The sequence below is a fragment of the Cydia amplana genome, chromosome 19, assembly GCF_948474715.1.
Source record: "Cydia amplana chromosome 19, ilCydAmpl1.1, whole genome shotgun sequence".
Taxonomy (NCBI): domain Eukaryota; kingdom Metazoa; phylum Arthropoda; class Insecta; order Lepidoptera; family Tortricidae; genus Cydia; species Cydia amplana.
Genome location: NC_086087.1, coordinates 4,084,850 through 4,106,299, shown reverse-complemented (window position 1 = coordinate 4,106,299; position 21,450 = coordinate 4,084,850). Strand labels below are relative to the sequence as shown.

The window sequence follows — 21,450 nt, the reverse complement described above, 5'->3', positions numbered from 1 at the left end:
CTCCCATAGAAAATTTGTTTTAATTTTCCTTTTTCTGCTGACAAACTGGGCGTGATTGAGTAATTGAGTATAGCTGGCAAATCAAATTGTCAGTAACAGTAAAATGAAGAGTATCATTGTGTCTCTTACTTCTGTTATTATAATTAATAAATGAGCACAAGTTTTTTTTCTACTCATCATTCGCTTGCCCTTATCCCATTCATTTGGGGTCGGCGCAGCATGTTTTTTTCTTCCATACCTCTCTCTCGCCCGTCATCGTCATCTCATCATTCACTTGCGTTCGTTTCATATCATCTCTCACACAGTCCATCCACCTTTTCCTCGGTTTTCCTCTCTCGTTAATTCCCTCCACATTCATTCGTAATACCTTTCTCGTCACATGACTCAGCCCATTCATCTTTTCCTCGGTTTTCCTCTCCCGTTAATTCTCTCCACATTCATTCGTAATACCTTTCTCGTCACATGACTTTCATCCCTCCGCAATCCGCATCACATGCCCATACCACGCTAGGCGATTCGCTCTTACTTTTTCTACTATTTTCATTCCTTATATCCTATCCATTCTTGTCACACCACACAACCATCTTAACATTCTCATTTCCACTACATGCAATCTCTTCTCATCCGTCACCTTTAGAGCCCAACACTCCATCCATACATGACGACAGGTCTTATGATGGTTTTATAAATCTTACCCCTCGTTTTCGAAAAATCAGTAGCTCACCAGCAAAAAGCAGTAGATCAGTAGATATTTTTAAAATCAGATAGATTTACTGCTTAATCAGTAGATCTGGCAACACTGCGCGTGACTGTCAAAAACATTCGAGCATTTGACACTTAAATTTGACAATGATAATACGATTGGATACATGCACAACGGAAGGTAAACATTGATAAGAATTCCGAACAATATTCCGAGTGATTCCGAGCAAGTACAAAAAATTATTCTATGTAACAATAATATGATATTTTATGTATTTATCAAAACATGAAAATATGAGTAGTATTTTTTTTATATACTTACCAATTTTTTATTCTTTGAAATATAGTGTGTCAAAGGACTGTCTTATTTCAAACATAGACAGAGAGAGTCATACTATCTTTGTCTTACACTAGTACTAGCACCCAAAAGAAAAGGATGAGCATAGTTTTTTTTGTTCCTATTTACTGACAAATTGGTTTGACCATCTATAAAAAGAAGAGTGGTCTCGTGCATGGGTGCCTTAAGCAACCGGAAGTCACTCTGTTTCTGTTTCCATCATGGTTTCCATTTACGTAAAATTAGGTGTCAAATGACGCGGAGCTAGTGCGCTTTTTTCACGTTATTCTATTGGTTGATAGCAAGTGCTTTTGACGAATGGAATTAGTGATTGGTTGAAATTACCATAAGAAATTACACGGAAATCATCTAAAGGAAAACGGAGGAACTGACATACGAAGACAGCCATTTTGTCCTGCAGCCTGTCAGGCCGGTGACTTGGAAAGGAATAATTTACGAATTATTCCCTTTCACCAAGACGAAAAGTCCCAAAATTGTGTTAATGAAGTGAAAAGTGCAGTTTAAATGATGGCGCGATACGGTCAAAGACCGGAAAATGCCCTCAAACGGGCCAATGGTGAGTTAAAGTTTCATGCAAGCTTACCACGTTGCACGTTATATCTCTGACCTTTATTTCGTAACAGACCCACCCTCTTCGCATAATCTACACAATTAGTTATATGTGGAAAATCTAAAAGCAAATAAGACATAGTTTGTGCTTGATTACGGATTTGTTTTTAAATAGTTATTAACATAACCAAACTAAAAATGCATTTATTCGGCGTCTCTTCTCACAGAGTTTATGGACCTGAACAAGCCTGCTCGGGCGCTGGACACCTTGCAAGAGGTTTTCCGCAACAAGAAATGGGCTTACAACTGGTCGGAGTCTGTGCTGGAACCGATTATGTTCAAGTACCTGGAGCTGTGCGTGGACCTCCGCAAGTCCCACATCGCCAAAGAAGGCCTGTTTCAGTACCGGAACATGTTCCAGTCGGTGAACGTTGGATCTTTGGAGCAAGTCATAAGGTAAGTTACTGGATGGATTTGCCCAAATTTCCATTATCTCATCTAAATTGGTGTAATTTTCCTGTAGGTATGCATTAGGTAATTTTGTAAACATAGTACATTGTAATGTATTCAATGAATAATGAATTAGTGTAAATTCAATGCTATCCAAATTCATCTATAACCAGTGTATTATTTAAAAAACCTATACTGTTTACTGTTTTTTTTGCACAAAACAAGAGTTTTGTGTTGTTTTGTTTTATGTTGTTTGTTGAATGTTGTTGTTGTTTCTTATGTGCCAAAATATTTTGGTCTCTTTCCTTCTGCACATACACAAGGGATTTTAGTTTGTTTACAATATAGTATTTTTTTCTTTATCAAAGATACTGATAATCACTAAATCTTCACCATATGCCTTACAAAGTATGTATTTTAAAAGTAACACAATCATTCTTCATCCCCAGAGGTTATTTACGAATGGCAGAAGAGAGAACGGAGGCCGCCCGGGCGCAATCCACACAGGCTGTTATCGACACTGATGATCTTGACAATCTTGCTACACCTGAGAGCATCCTACTAAGTGCCGTGTCCGGGGAGGATGCACAGGACCGCTCTGACAGGACTATACTTACTCCATGGGTAGGAATTTTAGTATTTTAAACCCATGATTTAATTTTAATTTTATTTGAGACATTTTTCTCTGAAAATTGTCATACTAATCTCTAAAATCTAGTCAGTCAGCCATAGACAATGTCAAATGTTATATTTAATCAGTTTGTTATTATACTAAAGCCAAACACTTATTGGCATAGGCAAAGTGAGAGAGATCTGACTTAGTAATTTCTGGGCCCATCGGCATGTTATATTGTGAGAGTCAGAATGGCGGGTGTATGTAAATAAAATTAAACAAAAAGCATACCATATTTTAGTACCTAATTTGTACTATTTGGTACCTCATATAAAAAAATTAGTACCTCACGGTATTTAAAGTTATCAGCAAAAAACGTTACACCCGCCAACCTGACAGTCAGAATGGCGGGTGTATTTTATTACGCTATGATCCCGCGATTATTGATAAATTCTATAAAAGCCAAATTTTAGTACCTTTTTAGTACTTTCATATTCAGTTATAAATTGAGCCATTTTATTTGTGGTTTCCGAGTTATACTCATTTTACACTTTGCGTTGCTATTAAAAAAATTCAGGCGCTTTAATTCTTCACCGTATCGATATCGTTTTTAAGAAAAAACGCTACGCTACAACTATTTTTATTACGCCAGGATTTAGTACCTTTCATGATTAATCTGTTACCCTTTCACGGTTAATCTATTAGGTTCAATTAACTATGAAAATTACGTCTTACAAATGGCCAGGCGCCATGTCAAAGAATTCTTCCTAAGAAGAAATTCCGCTCTTCGTTGTGCATGTAATTGTGTACATAATACCTACTCTTAAGTAGGTACATGGTGATTAATCAAATAAGAAGAGTGGAGATCGAGGGGGGAGGCCTTTGCCCAGCAGTGGGACACTGTAATTGTATAGGCTTATAATAATAAAAATAATAGGCCCATCTAGTGCGCGGCAAGTCCCCACTTGCCTCGATAACTTGTGAACACATTGTTATGGCAGGTGTCCGTACGTCTTTGTAATAACCCAGTCTCATAGTCCACCCAAACTTCAATCCATAGATCGGTATACTGTTCTCTTTTTCTACAATAGTCCCAATGCCTCTGTCTATTGTTGCATCTGTGAACGGGTTCCAGCAGGCGTTCTACATGACATAAAAGCTCTCCAAGGGGCCTCTACGTGTTGGATCTGTGTCCCCACGCAAGCCTATCAAAAAACCGGGATTATAGGCCCGTGATATCCAAGGAGATACAAAAATAATAATATTTATAATAATACACTAACTATCCGTCCTGAGCAATTTCTATTTCGTTAATGTCTGCCCTATTATTGGGCACATTAATGTGCAATTGTTTTACAAGGGGCAAAGTTGTTGTTTAATATCCTCGTGCTAATATTGATACACGAGTAAGTGAAAGTTTCAAAAATAGAACCATGAGCGTAGCGCGTGGTTCTAAAGTACAGGAATCTTGAAAGTTGCGAGGGTTTCAACAACAACGCATGAGGCTTAAAAAAACTTTGCTACCAAATGAAACACAATTTCTTTCCACACCAACGCGAGGAAAATACTTAAACAATTTGAAATCAAATTAAATAAACGAATGCTGTAATTATTAGTGGCTTTTGTTCACTAAGTATTATACATTAATTAAATTTACAGAAATAGGCATGCACGTCATGCTCGGCGTTTTGGCACTTTTATATGCAATTATGATTATGGTAAGTCAGGATTATGATAATCATATTGATCATATGACCAGTCGATAGAGTCTGTGCAGAAGAGTCGTGGAATGTAAGGCATATAATTATACGAGTATAAATATTTTTTTCATTTTCATTTTCAAGGCAGCCCATACATTTCACGACTCTTCTCTTTCCGCACAGACTCTATTAATCTTTACAAGAAATTATAATTTTCACACTCGACTTAAAATAATAATTATTGTTGAACTTTTTTAAGGATGCACATGTTTAGCGGTATTTTTTTAACACCATTTCATGATAAAAACAAAGTTGTGTTACTAGTAGATTGTTAACCAAGGGATGAAAGGCACTCATTTCTGCCGAGGTAGTTTGGTGCTCGAACGCAGTGAGAGCGCCAATAGTCCGAGGCTGATATGATGCCTTTCACTCGAGTTAAACACTCTACTTTTCATTTCGAATACGAGGAAAGTAAAATACGTGTTTTATTAAGTATAAAATTATATATTTACTTATTACAATTACCTCACAATTTAGGCAAAAGTATCGTTATTTATGGAATGGGGAGTTAAATATCAGAATGAAAATTTTATAACAAATCCATTTAAACTCAAATTTCAATTGCTTATCGTTAAAACTTTAACATAGTCTTATTTGCAACTTAACGTAACATGCTCTACGTAGTACGTAGTGCAGAAACGTATCATCAACACCTTTTAGAACAACATTCTATCAGAGCATAAGAAATATATTTCCATCCATTTTGATCCTGATTTCGGTTTTAAGTTTCGTTATTTAGATATTTACTTATTTCCATCCGCTCTAAAGGAAAATTAAAGACACAAAAGGCGCTAATAGGGTTCAGTAATGAAATTTATAATGGTACATTACGAAAATCTTGCACAAACACGGCTTGCACGTTTTTATTTAGATAAAATAACGACATTTGAAAAAGTAGTCGATATAAAACAGTCAAACACCGATAGGTTATTAATCTAATATCTATACTTAATATACCTCCCTACGGAAATGCACTTATTTTTTGGCCAACCTGTATACCTAGCTAGTGTGAATCATTAAGTTGACGAAGAAGAAAGTTTGTCAAGGAAATGCTTGCGCAGCATAGGTACGCTTGAATGTGAATTTGGTCTGCGCTTACCTGATAGAGAGTGGGAGAACGTTCCAAAGTCTGATAGCCTATGCCTGTACATGTACCTACATACTATGCCTTAAACAGTTTTTTGAAAAAAAAAACACTATAGCCTAGTTCGGACTATATTAGTCGAGTGGCGAGTATTTTAGTTGACTAAAATCGGTCAGCTAAACTAAAATCGTTCGCACTACAGATGAGGCCACAATGAAGAGCGGAATTTCTTAGGAAGAATCCTTTGACATGGCGCCTGGCCATTTGTAAGACGTAATTTTCATAGTTAATTGAACCTAACAGATTAACCGTGAAAGGGTAACAGATTAATCATGAAAGGTACTAAATCCTGGCGTAATAAAAATAGTTGTAGCGTAGCGTTTTTTCTTAAAAACGATATCGATACGGTGAAAAATTAAAGCGCCTGAATTTTTTTAATAGCAATGCAAAGTGTAAAATGAGTATAACTCGGAAACCACAAATAAAATGGCTCAATTTATAATTGAATATGAAAGTACTAAAAAGGTACTAAAATTTGGCTTTTATAGAATTTATCAATAATCGCGGGATCATAGCGTAATAAAATACACCCGCCATTCTGACTGTCAGGTTGGCGGGTGTAACGTTTTTTGCTGATAACTTTAAATACCGTGAGGTACTAATTTTTTTATATGAGGTACCAAATAGTACAAATTAGGTACTAAAATATGGTATGCTTTTTGTTTAATTTTATTTACATACACCCGCCATTCTGACTCTCACGTTATATTTGGTTCCAGTGTAGAATGCCTCTGAATTAAATCCCATTTCTAATAATTCCATTGTTATGAGATGGTAGGCCTCAGAGGCACAGCAAATATGGACTACACGCTGCAGAATGCACCACTATTTTGTATTCTGGGTTAATTTATGTCTCTACAAAATAATCTTTAATTTTTTAGTTGACTGGTAAATATTTAGAAGACTACATTAATTTTTTAAACATGCAGATTACGTCTGCGAGCGATATTCCAAATTTTATATTAAAGGGATAAATGGAAAAATTACGCTTCCGGCAGGACTTGAACCCGCAACCTCCGTAATCCGTGCGTTAGCTCTGCCAATTGAGCTACGGAAGCCCACCAGAATCTTGCGAATTTTTCCATTCCTTCCCGCCTGTCATGCATACACGTCTTTGGGGTGGCGTATAGCGACATCTACCGAGAGACGATTACATCTTTTTAACACTTTTAGTACACAAAACAACTTTGTAGGATAAATAGATCAGAAAAGAGACAAGAAGCCTAAAATAATTTACGCTTAGAATCCAGAGGCCGTGAGTTCAAGTCTCACCCAAGACAGTAATATTTCCACTTTTAAATTAATTCTAAGCGTAATAGCATCGTTCGCAGACGTTTCTGCTTGTTAAAAATTAAAACTAAAAGAATTTATTTCAGCTATGCACACGAGAAAGTGTCTGCTTGTTGTATGACCAAATCAAAAGACTGCCTTATTTATTAGTTAAATCACCGCAATTTTTAAATAACTTTGTCATTCACCAGGTGAAATTCCTATGGGAGTCCTACTGCCAGTGCTTGGAGCTGCTCCGCACGAACGCGCATGTGGAGACCCTGTACCACGACATCGCGCGCATGGCGTTCCAGTTCTGCCTGAAGTACTCGCGCAAGACCGAGTTCAGGAAGCTCTGCGACAAGCTGAGGAAGCATTTGGAGGATATCTGCAAGCCCACCGTAAGTAGCTCTCTATAGAGTCCCCGCTCCGGGTCATTCCTGGTGCAATTCAACGCGGAAACGCAGCAAGCGTGTTGGGAACTTTTGCGCCTGGAATGACTCGGGTTATTTGATTAATTGCCTATTAGTTTTATTATGTTAAGTGATTTATCTTTGAATGTAGTAGTTTTTAAGGCTTTTATCATTGTAATATACTGTATAACTTATATGGGACATGGAATAAATGGTATTCGAAATTTTATAGAGTAGGTCTTAGTGTAAGGCCTGAGTAGACGCTCGAAGCGGAGCGTTCGGCGGGGCGTGCAGCGTGGCGTCGGGGTCAGGAGTAATTTGTGCAGCGTGCACTAAGGCTGCTCCTATACGTTTTCATTTGTTTAACATGCACGCCGCACGCCCCGCCCCGCTGCACGCCCAACTCGAGCGTCCACTCAGGCCTTACACTTAATAACTCGATAAGTGAAATCACTAGTATTACTAACGCCCTCCATTGAAAACCTTCACCATATCGCGCGCATGGCCCTATTTACGAAAGTTAGAGCCCCTTAGCACAGTCAAGGTGGTTCAAACGAGAAAATCAAAATAAAATAACACTAAAGTGCAAAGATAACTGAACATCTGCAAACAAGTTACTATCCAGCTTACTGTACATACAGCTGCCTCCGAAATAAATCCCATTCGTAATATCTCTGTTGTTGCGACATGGTACGTTAAAAAAAAAGCGGCCAAGTGCGAGTCGGACTCGCCCATGAAGGGTTCCGTATTTAGGCGATTTATGACGTATAAAAAAAAAACTACTTACTAGATCTCGTTCAAACCAATTTTCGGTGGAAGTTTACATGGTAATGTACATCATATATTTTTTTTAGTTTTATCATTCTCTTATTTTAGAAGTTACAGGGGGGGGGACACACATTTTACCACTTTGGAAGTGTCTCTCGCGCAAACTATTCAGTTTAGAAAAAAATGATATTAGAAACCTCAATATCATTTTTGAAGACCTATCCATAGATACCCCACACGTATGGGTTTGATGAAAAAAAAATTTTTGAGTTTCAGTTCGAAGTATGGGGAACCCCAAAAATTTATTGTTTTTTTTCTATTTTTGTGTGAAAATCTTAATGCGGTTCACAGAATACATCTACTTACCAAGTTTCAACAGTATAGTTCTTATAGTTTCGGAGAAAAGTGGCTGTGACATACGGACGGACAGACAGACGGACAGACGGACAGACGGACAGACAGACAGACAGACATGACGAATCTATAAGGGTTCCGTTTTTTACCCTTTGGGTACGGAACCCTAAAAAGGCATCGGAGGCACATCATTCTGTTGGCTAGATGCGACAGGGCCACAGAATAAAGTAATAGTATTATCATACAGAAACATCGTCCGCGACTGGCCGCGACATGAATGTGTGCGTAAGTCGCTCTACTGAGAGCATGCCAGAAGTCCGTCAGATACACAATGACGCGTGTACAGACGTGCCGCGCACACATATAAACGCAAATCATTTTTGATGTATGGCGTGTCCGCCCTGTGACAGGGCGCCGCACTGGCGTTCTGTGTTAATTTATGCCTGCACAAATGAATTAATAAAATAAATAAATTATTTATGTTCAATTTTTGTTTGTTACTAGTATTCCAAATATACTAACAATTGCCATTATTCCAGGTGCAAACCGGCAATGTGAGCATCTCCAAGCCGGAGACGCAGCAGCTCAACCTGGAGACCAGGCTGTTCCAGTTGGACAGCGCCATTCAGATGGAGCTGTGGCAGGCAAGTGATACAATTCTACACCAGCTGTTTGCCATATTTTTACAGTATTAGGGTCGGTTGCACCAAACTTCAGTCATCGTTAAAGAGTTCGCTAAATTTTTATGTACGGAAAGTTTCATAGTAAAGCGCCGGGGCGCGCCGGCTGACGTTGATCAGTCTGTCAGATGTGGTTGGTGCAACTGGCCCTTAAACTTGGGGCCGCGGACTGGACGCACGTGACGCGGCGGCGGGCGGCGCGTCAGCCGCGCGCTGCGTGCGTCGAGTCCGCGGCCTGACAAAAGAAGATGATAATCAATAGTAGTACATCTGCCTTAATCCTCTAAGTTTGTTTCATTTGTGATGTTTAATAGTCTTTATATGTAAAGTTCGTTACTCGTTATATTGTAATGTTTAGATAGTTTTTTATTCTCTGATATTTTTCACTGTAGCTATAATATGGTGTTAATTAGTTTGTAATATTTCCGCTAAATTGTAAAACATGCTGTGTACACTTGTTTTGGATCTCGTGCTAGATTTAAGCCATAATGTACAACAATTGTATTACCCATGATATTGTACGATGTCTGTTTAGTGTACCTAATAAAGTAAAATAAAAATAAAGTTGTCACTTTATGAAGAGTCCAAAAAAGAGTACACTTGAAGGTGTATTCAGTCCTTAACCTCTTAACCGCCGTAGACTGATATATAGGACATACAAAATCGAGCTCATTTCGCCGCTGTCTGATAAATAAGACAAAACTTCGTGTAACTTCGTACCCCCCGGCGACCCGAGCACGCTCGATGACGTATTCTATGGCGGTTAAAAGGTTAAAATGTCTCATCAATGGGTCTTATTTTAGTGCAATAAAGTCCATACAAGATGTTGATGACTTGTTAATTAACAGTCAAGCATCTTAAACTTTTTAACTTGGCATGACTAAGACTGTAAATTATAAATAAATAAAAAGTCATTTATTGTCGCAAAACACAGTAACAAAATAAAACAAACAAGGAAAAAGAAAAAAGACACAATAAGCACATAAGTCCAATAGGTTTGTTGACTGTATAAATATATATATGTTTAATTATAACTAAATGTAGAAGGAGAATTTAATTTGAACGTGACGTCGTGTGTGCGTTTCATATACACTAGTATCTAACCGTTCCGACAGTTCGAGAAAAAAAAAAGAACTTGATTTGACCTGACAGTCAACCACCCTATAAGGGCAATAAGCATTAATTACAGCAGCAGTAAAGTAGCGATAATATTTATTTGAACAATACTTGATCCTTTTTAATTGATGTTTATTTAAAATACTCTATCCCCTAATAGGAAGCTTACAAGGCAATTGAGGACATACACAGCCTGATGAACATGTCCAAGAAGACCCCCGTGGCCAAGACCATGGCCAACTACTACGGCAAGCTGGCCCTGGTGTTCTGGAAGGCCGGCCACTGCCTGTTCCACGCCGCGGCTCTGCTCAAGTTGTTTCAGCTGTCCCGAGAGATGAAGAAGAACATCACCCAGGAGGAGCTGCAGAAGTGAGTACATGTCAGCTGCAATCAGTGTTGGCCGAAAGTTAATGCAAATTGAAAATGCTGGCCATTAACCATTATAAATTGAATCGTAAACTATAATCGTCCGATACGGTTTAAGGTTCAATTTATAATGGTTAATGGCCAACATTTTCAATTCGCATTAACTTTCGGCCAACACTGGCTGCAATAGTATAGGACAGGGATGTTACGGAGCTGCGTTTCCGTTTCCGTTAAGTCGGAACTTCCGTTTGGTATTACACATCCGTTTCTGTTCCGGTTCCGTTACTTTTGAAACGGAAGTTACTTATATCGGATGAGCGGTGTACATCAAAAACAAACAGGTTTATACCAGTCATTCGCTCATAGCCCCGCTTGCCACGTGCTGCAGTAATTAGATGTTCTGGTTTATCCGTATTTTTGAATTTAAAATAAGTACCTATTCGTATGTGTTGTGTTGTGTAATGTATACCTACTGATAGTACTGACTCAGGCTCCGGTTCTGGTTCCGGTTCCGTTTTCGGTTCCGATTCCGTTTCTGGTTCCGATAAACTAAATTTAAAACATCTGGTTCTGCTTTCGGTTCCGATAAAACCACATCCGTTACATCCCTGGTATAGGATAGGAGTGTCTAAAATATCTACCAAAAACTATTGACCCTGGCAGTATCAGCTTGCTGTATCAGGTGTAAATTGATTGTGATTCAAATCATTTCAAACAAGAAAATTCAGATTGAAAATTTTGAAAAATGTAGAAAGATGAAACAAAGATGTCTATTTCACGTTTTTCATAGAGTCTGTTCGGAAAGAGAAGAGTCTTGGAATGTATTGGGCCCTATACATTCCACGACTCTTCTCTTTCAGCACAGAGTCTAGTGAGAAAAGTTATGGCCAAACCATAACTATTGTTGGACTCAAACTTATTATTAAGTACTCAGTACGCGTCGAGCAATCGCTGCAGGCCAGGAAAATTATACTCATCCCTATTTTTGGGTGTAAGACTGCTAGCGTAAGACAAAGACAGTATGAAATTTAAATTTTTTAACAAGCAGAAACGTCTGTGAATGACTTGGAACTCCGGTAGCCGTTCAAGAAGTGTAACGCTCTTACGGTAGATGTCGCTCGGGTCCCTTTGACCCATATGGTGGAAAGATTTGCTGGCTATGGATGAGGTCTTGGTGGCTCAGATGCCAGCGCGCTGGAGTATCGATCCAGAGGCCGTGAGTTAAAATCTCACCCAAGACAGTAATTTTTCCACTTTTAAATTTATTCTAAGCTTAAAAACAGTATGATCGTTTATGTTTGAAATGAGACAGTCCAGTACGGATATGATGGTCGTTCTTGTCTACGTGACAGCGTGATAAAACGGTGTCCGTCACTTTCTTTCCCACGGTGTTAAACAGTGACAGTTATTTTATCACGTGGATAAAGATGGATAAAGCTATCCATAATAGGCTGGCTGAGCAACTGTAAGTGTAAGGCCCGAGTGGACGCTCGAGTTGGGCGTGCAGCGGGGCGGGGCGTGCGGCGTGCATGTTAAACAAATGCAAGCGTATAGGAGCGGCCTTAGTGCACGCTGCTCAAAGCACTTGTGAGCCCGACGCCACGCTGCACGCCCCGCCGAACGCTCCGCTTCGAGCGTCCACTCAGGCCTTACACTAACAATCTCATTTGTTTACCAGAATGGCGTGCCGCGTGCTAGTGGCCGTGCTGTCCGTGCCGCTGCCCTCGCTGCACCCCGAGTTCGACCGGTTCGTGGAGACGGACAAGAGCCCCGTCGAGAAGGCGCAGCGCCTCGCCGTGCTGCTCGGCCTTGCCCAGCCGCCCACCAGGACCAGCCTGCTTAAAGGTATAACAAATTGCAGTTTTATTCTTTCAAGTCTTAGTGTAAAGCTTTGGATTCCTCCGAAAGCGGTGCCGTCATATAGCGGCGGCAAAAAGACGGCCGTCTTTACGGTGACATGTGGAAAGTACCACGGCGTCATAACACACCGTCAGCCACCAAGGTCAAAGCGGCAAATTTGAAAAATGTAGGCGCGAAGGGGTATCGTCCCATAGAATATTTGAATTTCGCGCCTTTTTCTACTGACATGATTTGCTTGACCATCTATAATTTACTTGGAGGATGAAATATCATCAGAAGAGGAAAATAATCGTAGTACGGAATAATTTATTCAAATCTTGTGTCATTTATTCAAAATGGCGTCACTGCTATCTAATAAAACGTTCACGAAACTATCGACGCCGTCATGACGGCCGTCTTCCAAATGACGGCACCGCTTTTTTACGTTACGTTGACAATCAACGCCGTCTAGGAAACCGCGCCATCTTGTTTACATAGACAACGTTCTAGTGACGTCATTCAACGCTATATAGCGGCCGTCATATAACGGCACCGTTTTCGGAGGAATCCAAAGCTTAAGGCCTGAGTGGACGCTCGAGTTGGGCGTGCAGCGGGGCGGGGCGTGCGGCGTGCATGTTAAACAAATGCAAGCGTATAGGAGCGGCCTTAGTGCACGCTGCTCAAATTATTTATAAGCCCGACGCCACGCTGCACGCCCCGCCGAACGCTCCGCTCAGAGCGTCCACTCAGGCCTTACACTTAGTGCCAATTGCACCATCCGCACTTGACAGACTGATCAACGTCACCCGGCGCGCCGCGGCGGTTTACTATGAAACTTTCCATACAATAAAATTTAGCGAACTCTTTAACGATGACGAACAGTTTGGTGCAACCGACCCTTAAACTAATATTTAAAACTTTCGCGTTTTGAACACATATTAACTCACCATCGCCGCCGCGAACACGACCAGTGAAATCTGTGTCGAAACGTCGGTAAATGAAGATAATAAAATAAATTCGCGATAGACCCGTCTATAAATGTGAGTTAATACTAGAGATCTGCTTGATAATTATCAGAATGAAGGGTTTTATTGTATGACATCTCAGTAATAATTAGTCCTAAGTTGGACCAGTGGAAATCTTTCAAATTGAGTCTTAAGTGTTATGACTAAACCATCCATGTTAGAAGTTCCCAACCATGCATTATTATTTTTTTCAAAATGTCTGATTTATATATAGTGGACTCCTGTGAAGTGACCTCGTGATCGAATTTAAACTGTTGTGAGACATACTAACATTGAATAATTTTACGGTTTAGACTCACTTGTTTTAAGTCACTCGCGCGACATGTTTCGGAGAGCCTAGGTCTCCTTTCTCAAGCACTAATAGTGCGAGCAGCGTTCACGACGGCGGTGTATCGCGTACTCCGTCGCGCGTGGCGTTGCGTACTCACTTGTTTTAAGTCACTCTTAAAACAAGTGAGTATAAACCGTAAAATTATTCAATGACCTCGTGATCATGATAATTTAAAAACACTTTACATGTACTTCCTTGTAAAAATATCGACAACATTGCCATTCAAGCATTTAATTATCATCACCACATCACATTAGGTATCATCGCCACTTCACCAGGTCCCATTGACCCATATTTTTCCTGAAAATCTAAATAAAACACATTTGTGTTTTGTTCTAAGATGTGGTCCGTCTCAACGTGGTGGGACTGGCGTCTCCGCAGCTGCAGCAGCTGTATGCCTGGCTCGAGGTCGAGTTCGACCCGCTGACCATCTGCCACAACGTCAAGGGGGTCATCAAGGCCCTGCAGGAGGAGCCGAGTGAGTAACAACACAATTTTAAGTTTAATGTGTAAGGAACTTTAAACCGGAGGAGTTAGGCACTTGCCTCAAAAGGAAACGGAACCCTTATTTATAGGATCACTCGTGCGTCTGTCTGTCTGACCATTACCCCCCCCCCCCCCTCCTTTATCTCCGAAACTACTAGGTTTTTACCTATAGATGACAGGAAAACCCTATTAGAAATGTGCAGTCAAGCGTGAGTCAGACTTAATGCAGGGAACCCTTTGAACGCGAGTCCGACTCGCACTTGGCCGCGCGGTTTTTTAAAGTGCGAGATTTCTTTTTTAAAATATTGATGGAATATTCGTTGTTCGTCACATACCCTGCTTTAAGATCCCATGTGATTGGTCCTTAAAGTAGAAATTCCTAACAAGTGGGTCATAATTTTTCTTTCCAACAGACTCCCCACTGGTGCAATACACGAACGCCCTAAACGACGTGGCGCTAGTGCGGCTCGTCCGCCAAGTAGCCCAGTGCTACGCCTGCGTGCAGTTCCCGCGCCTGCTGCAGCTGGCCGCCACCGACGACCTGTTCCACCTGGAGCGCCTGCTGGTGGACTGCGTGCGCCACAACGACATGCAGATCCGCGTCGACCACGCCAACAAGTAAACCTTATTACTTCCAATAAGGGTTGGTTACAATTGCAACACTTGCAACAAACTGCCTATCACCATCCAAACTTTCGCAAAATTTTATTGTATGGAAAGTTGCAAAGTTCACTGCCGAGTGATGTTGATCAGTCTGTTAAGACTCATTTAGACGGCGCGCGAACTCGTATACGATTTTAGTTACATTGCGGGCGGTTACATCAACTCAGCCGACCGATCAAATAACGCAATGTAATGAAACTCGCCTGCGAGTTCTCGCACCGTCTAAATGGGCCCTAAATTTTGGTTGGTACAACCGGATTCCATCTGCAATAGAAACAAATATAAGACAATGGACTAAACACACGGCCGGTGATTTAAAAGCTAGGATAGCTAATTAAAATAAATGATTATTGTTTAGGTGCGTGCACTTTGGCGTGGAAGCTGGTGGCGGCGAGTGGTGCTCGGCCGCCGACGAGGCCTGCGGCGGCGCCATCCTGCAGGCCACGCCCGCTGAGGAGGTAGGAAATTACTGTAGTGTGCGTTACGCCACGCACACTTACGTAGCCTTATTATTATATATACGCTAGCACTTAGGAACATTATCCAGAATAAAGACATACTTATAACCGATTGGTTGTCTTAATTAACGTCCCACACCACATGGCGACCCCGCCAGTGCGGCCTCGTGCTGAATAATAAGGCTACGTAAGAGTGTGCGTGGCGTAACGCACACTACATTACATTTTTTTTTTACCTAGCCCTCAGATTTACTTATAGACTATGGAGCCAGTCTAAGTAAAAATAGCAGTTTGGATTTTAAGAAGCTACCATCGAACAGGGTGAATAGGGAAGGCTGGGGTGAATAGGGAAGAGACAAAACTTAAAATATGATTTACCTGACTATTTCTTAATAACTACCCACACAAATTGTATCATACAAAATCGCAATTGGTGCAAGTAGTGCTAAGAGTAGGAATTTGAGTTGTACAGATACACCTATTTAGTCAAATTATTGTCTAGATCTCTAGACGAATTTTGACCTATTTTGACAAACTATATTGTCAAAGGACTGTCTCATTTCAAACATAGACAGAGAGAATCATACTATTTCTGTTTTACACTAGTACTAGCACCCAAAAGAAAAGGATGTAAGTTTTCCTGGTTCGTACTGAGTGACAAATTGGTTTGACCAACTATATGTAATCTCGCAGGTCCGCGAGCAGCTGGTCCGCGCGGCGGAGGTGCTGTCCCGCGCCGTGCAGACGCTGCTCCCCGCGCGGCGGCGCGCCGAGCGCGAGCGCGCGCGCGCGCACATGGTGCAGCACTACCACGAGCACAAGCACGCCGAGCACCAGCGCGTGCTGCAGCGCCACAAGATCATCGAGGAGCGCAAGGAGTACATCGAGCGGCTCAACACCGTGCGCGAGGAGGAGGAACTCAGGTAACTTTTTTTTTCTTTTTAGGATTCCGTACCCAAAGGGTGAAAACGGGACCCTATTACTAAGACTTCGCCGTCCGTCACCAGGCTGTATCTCACGAACCGTGATAGCTAGACAGTTGAAATTTTCACAGATGATGTATTTCTGTTGCCGCTATAACAACAAATACTAAAAACAGAATAAAATAAAGATTTAAGTGGGGCTCCCATACAACAAACGTGATTTTTGACCGAAGTTAAGCAACGTCGGGCGGGGTCAGTACTTGGATGGGTGACCGTTTTTTTGCTTGTTTTGCTCTATTTTTTGTTGATGGTGCGGAACCCTCCGTGCGCGAGTCCGACCTCGCACTTGGCCGGTTTTTTTTTTATGGAGTGGGTGTGACTAATGTGTAGGGGTGAGAGAAAGGCAAAGGAGTGGTACTCAAAGCTCGTCCTTTCAATTGTCCAAATTACAGTGCACTGTTCAAGATACAAGATATTTATTCATAAACAATGTCAATTGTGTTTGAATACATACAGTAAAAGCATAACATTAAATAAATTCATGAAATACAATGGGGAGAATTTGGCCCTACCTACTAAACCTACTCCGGCGTTTCACCCTCTTGCCATTCGTGAGCGCTCTGGAATCGATGTCATTCCACCACGGCGCCGGAGTGGGTTTAAGTAGTATAAGTAGTTATTTTCGCTATAATCATAGGTTTCTGAGCTATCTGTAAGCATCCACCATGACTTAGTATTTTTAATTAATTATTGCCTTCGGCTACCGCGATAGTTATTCACGTAAAAAAATACTATTTAAACGGATTATTTTATTTAACGAATAATTGTTCAGGCGTCAGGAAGAGCAGCTCCGCATCGCGGCCGCGGCCGAGGCGCGCCGCCAGGAGGCCGAGCGCGAGGAGCGCGAGAAGCGCCGCCACGCGTCAGAGATGGCCGCCGTGCGCGAGCGACATCTGCGCGAGAGGATCGCGCACATCTCGCAGAGCGACGTCGGCAAGCGCGTGCTGTCCAAGCTGGACGAGGAGGTACACACACACACACACACACACCGAGGAGCGCGAGAAGCGCCGCCACGCGTCAGAGATGGCCGCCGTGCGCGAGCGACATCTGCGCGAGAGGATCGCGCACATCTCGCAGAGCGACGTCGGCAAGCGCGTGCTATCCAAGCTGGACGAGGAGGTACACACACACACACACACACACACACACACACACACTAGATATACACACACGGAGGACAGACAGACATGCTTCAGACCTGCTAGCATGAGTTGCATTCTCGCCCGCGAGAACTCAACTCATATGCTAGACGATCAGGAATGGCCACGTAGAGACACGCACATTTCTCAATGAGTTGCCATTTTTTTAAATTTTGTAATGTAAGTGGGTCAACATTATTTCGTTTTTTTAAGTCCCGATAAAATGTGACGGAGTAAACCAGGGATGTTGCGGATGCCGATTTTTTGACATCCGCGGATGCGGATGCGGATGTCAAGATAGTACCATAAAAAACGTCAAATATTACATTTTAGTAATTTTTATTTTAAAAAACCGGCCAAGTGCGAGTCGGACTCGCGTTCCAAGGGTTCCGTATATTAAGTCCCACTCACGCTTGATTGCTCATTTCTAATAGGTTTTTTTGGTTAATGACTAAATAGGGATGTTGACATGAATCGCGAATATATAGCATACATAAGACGTTCCTGTACCGACCTGTTCCACATCAATTAAAAGACTTGTGTAGATCGCTTACCTTCTTGCAAGTTCTTTCTAATGCTAAAAAAAACGAACTATAAGTAAGTAAACTGAAGGTAAAGTTAACATTAAATGAAGTAGGAAACCACATCTCACATAACATTTCCAATATAATGTTGACTTGGTTGGGAAAATTACAAGAAAGTACACCAAGAAATATAGTAATAATTCTACATTGAAACGAAACAATATATATCTCGATAATAATGTAAATTGTTTTTGTTTTGAAGAATAATTTACTCTTGCCCAATTTCTAATGCTGGATCTTCTCAAGGTTTAACTCCAAGCTTTTTCTTTTTAATTATGTTAGGACATAAATTTCTCCCATCACAGAAAACGCATAATTTATTTCATTTTTATTTATTTACAAGGAATTCCAACAGCTATGAAATATTTGTTTAACATTTTAAATAGCATTACAGAGCCAATTATAGGTTTTATTATATAAGTATTTTATTATAAAACTACAATTAATAATGCCATCACTTATAATTAACATCGCAATATTGAAACTCAGGTGCTGAAGAAAATGGACGCGGAAGCGATCGCCCAGCGCGAGGCCGAAGAGCTGATGAAGGAGCGCCGAGAGCTGCAGGCCCGGCTCAAGTCGCAAGAGAAAAAGGTAACCACATTACTACTCGGTTAGCCTTTTGACCTTTTGATTTATGTTTTCATAAATGTGACACTTACCAGGCGTGGCTCACTCCGCGATTTCGTCGCGTCGCAACAAGTACCTACAAGTACATCCGTCCCACACTAATTTTGGTGGTTAGCCATAAGCTGCGCGTGGCGCTGTCGCCACCTAGCGGCCATATCTGTGCTGATCGTAACAGACGCGTTTTGTTAGAGAGTGAGTCTTCTATACCTAGTACTATTATTTATTCTGTGCTAATGTTTGTCGTGATAGGTGGATTATTTCGAGCGCGCCAAGCGTCTGGAGGAGATCCCTCTGCTGCAGAAGAGTCTGGAAGAGAAGCAGGTCCAGGATAAGGCCTTCTGGGAGCAGCAGGAGAAGGAACGCATACAACAACTTATCGGTAAGTTGACACTTGTCAGACTACTTATACAACCGTTTGTGTATGGAGGGTATTTATTTATATTGTTATTTAATCTCTGTTTTAATAAATTGTTTTTCTATGGGTAGAGGTAAGGAGAACAATCTGTGTCTGAAAAGTGACCATCTAGAAACCTTAAATAGGTGGTGGTTGGTGATTCGCCCACAATACATTGCGAACAAATATTTGATAAAAAATATCAAATCACTGACAGCGCACTTCACTCCGTCAATCACGTCCAATTTTGTCGTTGTGCTACGCTGGCGCCATCGGAGAGATTTCGAACTATTATTTACAGCTGCCAGCTAGACACTTTAGCAACAGTTCTCCCAGGGATTGTTTACCTTATCTCTACCCTCCATACGTGTTTGACTTAAAAACGGACCACATGACGTATCTGACACATATCACTGACAGTTATCTTTTCTCCATACGCAGCTTTGAATATTACCCGGTACACAATTTCCTGGTATTAAAAAAAGTAATTGGTCACTCAATGGGTTGGGTTTTCACTTATTGCGGCCTCCGAATAAATCCCACTGCTAATGTTGCCATTGTTACGCAGTGGTAGGCCTCGGAGGTAAATCATTATGTCGGCTAGACGCGACAGGACGTTTCTTGGCGTTCTGTGTTATTTTAGCCTGCACAAGTTTAGTAAGTTTGTGATTATTGGTTAAAAGAAAATAATGTTTAAGTATGTATTCGGTCCTTGAATTTTTCACGTAATCGGAATTGCTAATACCAATTGTCAGAAATATGTCCAGGAAACTGAGGCAGTTTAAAGCTTCGAATCTCACATCTTCTGTGTGTGATATGGGCCTCACGTTAGCTAGCCTCTGACTCCCCGTACTATGTGCAGAGGCGCGCACCCGCGACGTGGCCACCGCCGAGCGGCTGTCGCGCATGCACGCGCACCGCGACGAGTTCGTGTCGCGGCTGTCGGCCGAGCGCGGCGCCGCGCACCGGCAGCGGCTCGAGGCCTTCGCGGACAAGCTGGCCGCCGAGCGCACCAAGCGCCGCCAGGAGCGAGCGCAGCAGCGCGCCGAGCAGCGCCGGCAGGAGGTGAGTGTCTACACCCGGGGCTGTACTAGCACCGGCAGCGGCTCGAGGCCTTCGCGGACAAGCTGGCCGCCGAGCGCACCAAGCGCCGCCAGGAGCGAGCGCAGCAGCGCGCCGAGCAGCGCCGGCAGGAGGTGAGTGTCTACACCCGGGGCTGTACTAGCACCGGCAGCGGCTCGAGGCCTTCGCGGACAAGCTGGCCGCCGAGCGCACCAAGCGCCGCCAGGAGCGAGCGCAGCAGCGCGCCGAGCAGCGCCGGCAGGAGGTGAGTGTCTACACCCGGGGCTGTACTAGCACCGGCAGCGGCTCGAGGCCTTCGCGGACAAGCTGGCCGCCGAGCGCACCAAGCGCCGCCAGGAGCGAGCGCAGCAGCGCGCCGAGCAGCGCCGGCAGGAGGTGAGTGTCTACACCCGGGGCTGTACTAGCACCGGCAGCGGCTCGAGGCCTTCGCGGACAAGCTGGCCGCCGAGCGCACCAAGCGCCGCCAGGAGCGAGCGCAGCAGCGCGCCGAGCAGCGCCGGCAGGAGGTGAGTGTCTACACCCGGGGCTGTACTAGCACCGGCAGCGGCTCGAGGCCTTCGCGGACAAGCTGGCCGCCGAGCGCACCAAGCGCCGCCAGGAGCGAGCGCAGCAGCGCGCCGAGCAGCGCCGGCAGGAGGTGAGTGTCTACACCCGGGGCTGTACTAGCACCGGCAGCGGCTCGAGGCCTTCGCGGACAAGCTGGCCGCCGAGCGCACCAAGCGCCGCCAGGAGCGAGCGCAGCAGCGCGCCGAGCAGCGCCGGCAGGAGGTGAGTGTCTACACCCGGGGCTGTACTAGCACCGGCAGCGGCTCGAGGCCTTCGCGGACAAGCTGGCCGCCGAGCGCACCAAGCGCCGCCAGGAGCGAGCGCAGCAGCGCGCCGAGCAGCGCCGGCAGGAGGTGAGTGTCTACACCCGGGGCTGTACTAGCACCGGCAGCGGCTCGAGGCCTTCGCGGACAAGCTGGCCGCCGAGCGCACCAAGCGCCGCCAGGAGCGAGCGCAGCAGCGCGCCGAGCAGCGCCGGCAGGAGGTGAGTGTCTACACCCGGGGCTGTACTAGCACCGGCAGCGGCTCGAGGCCTTCGCGGACAAGCTGGCCGCCGAGCGCACCAAGCGCCGCCAGGAGCGAGCGCAGCAGCGCGCCGAGCAGCGCCGGCAGGAGGTGAGTGTCTACACCCGGGGCTGTACTAGCACCGGCAGCGGCTCGAGGCCTTCGCGGACAAGCTGGCCGCCGAGCGCACCAAGCGCCGCCAGGAGCGAGCGCAGCAGCGCGCCGAGCAGCGCCGGCAGGAGG

The 21,450-nt window shown here is 43.4% G+C and overlaps 1 protein-coding gene across 1 annotated transcript; it reads left to right on the top strand.

The window, feature by feature from the left end:
- The first annotated feature begins 1,423 nt into the window (after nt 1–1,423).
- LOC134657215 (eukaryotic translation initiation factor 3 subunit A) lies at nt 1,424–20,289 on the top strand. The gene is made up of 15 exons (XM_063512778.1): nt 1,424–1,616; nt 1,837–2,065; nt 2,509–2,683; nt 7,058–7,246; nt 8,920–9,028; nt 10,341–10,545; nt 12,221–12,387; nt 14,078–14,215; nt 14,637–14,841; nt 15,245–15,344; nt 16,038–16,267; nt 17,100–17,292; nt 18,540–18,644; nt 18,930–19,059; nt 19,937–20,289. The coding sequence occupies exons 1-15, from the start codon at nt 1,565–1,567 to the stop codon at nt 20,272–20,274; spliced, it is 2,565 nt and encodes an 854-aa protein (XP_063368848.1). The 5' UTR covers nt 1,424–1,564; the 3' UTR covers nt 20,275–20,289.
- The last annotated feature ends 1,161 nt before the right edge of the window (nt 20,290–21,450 follow it).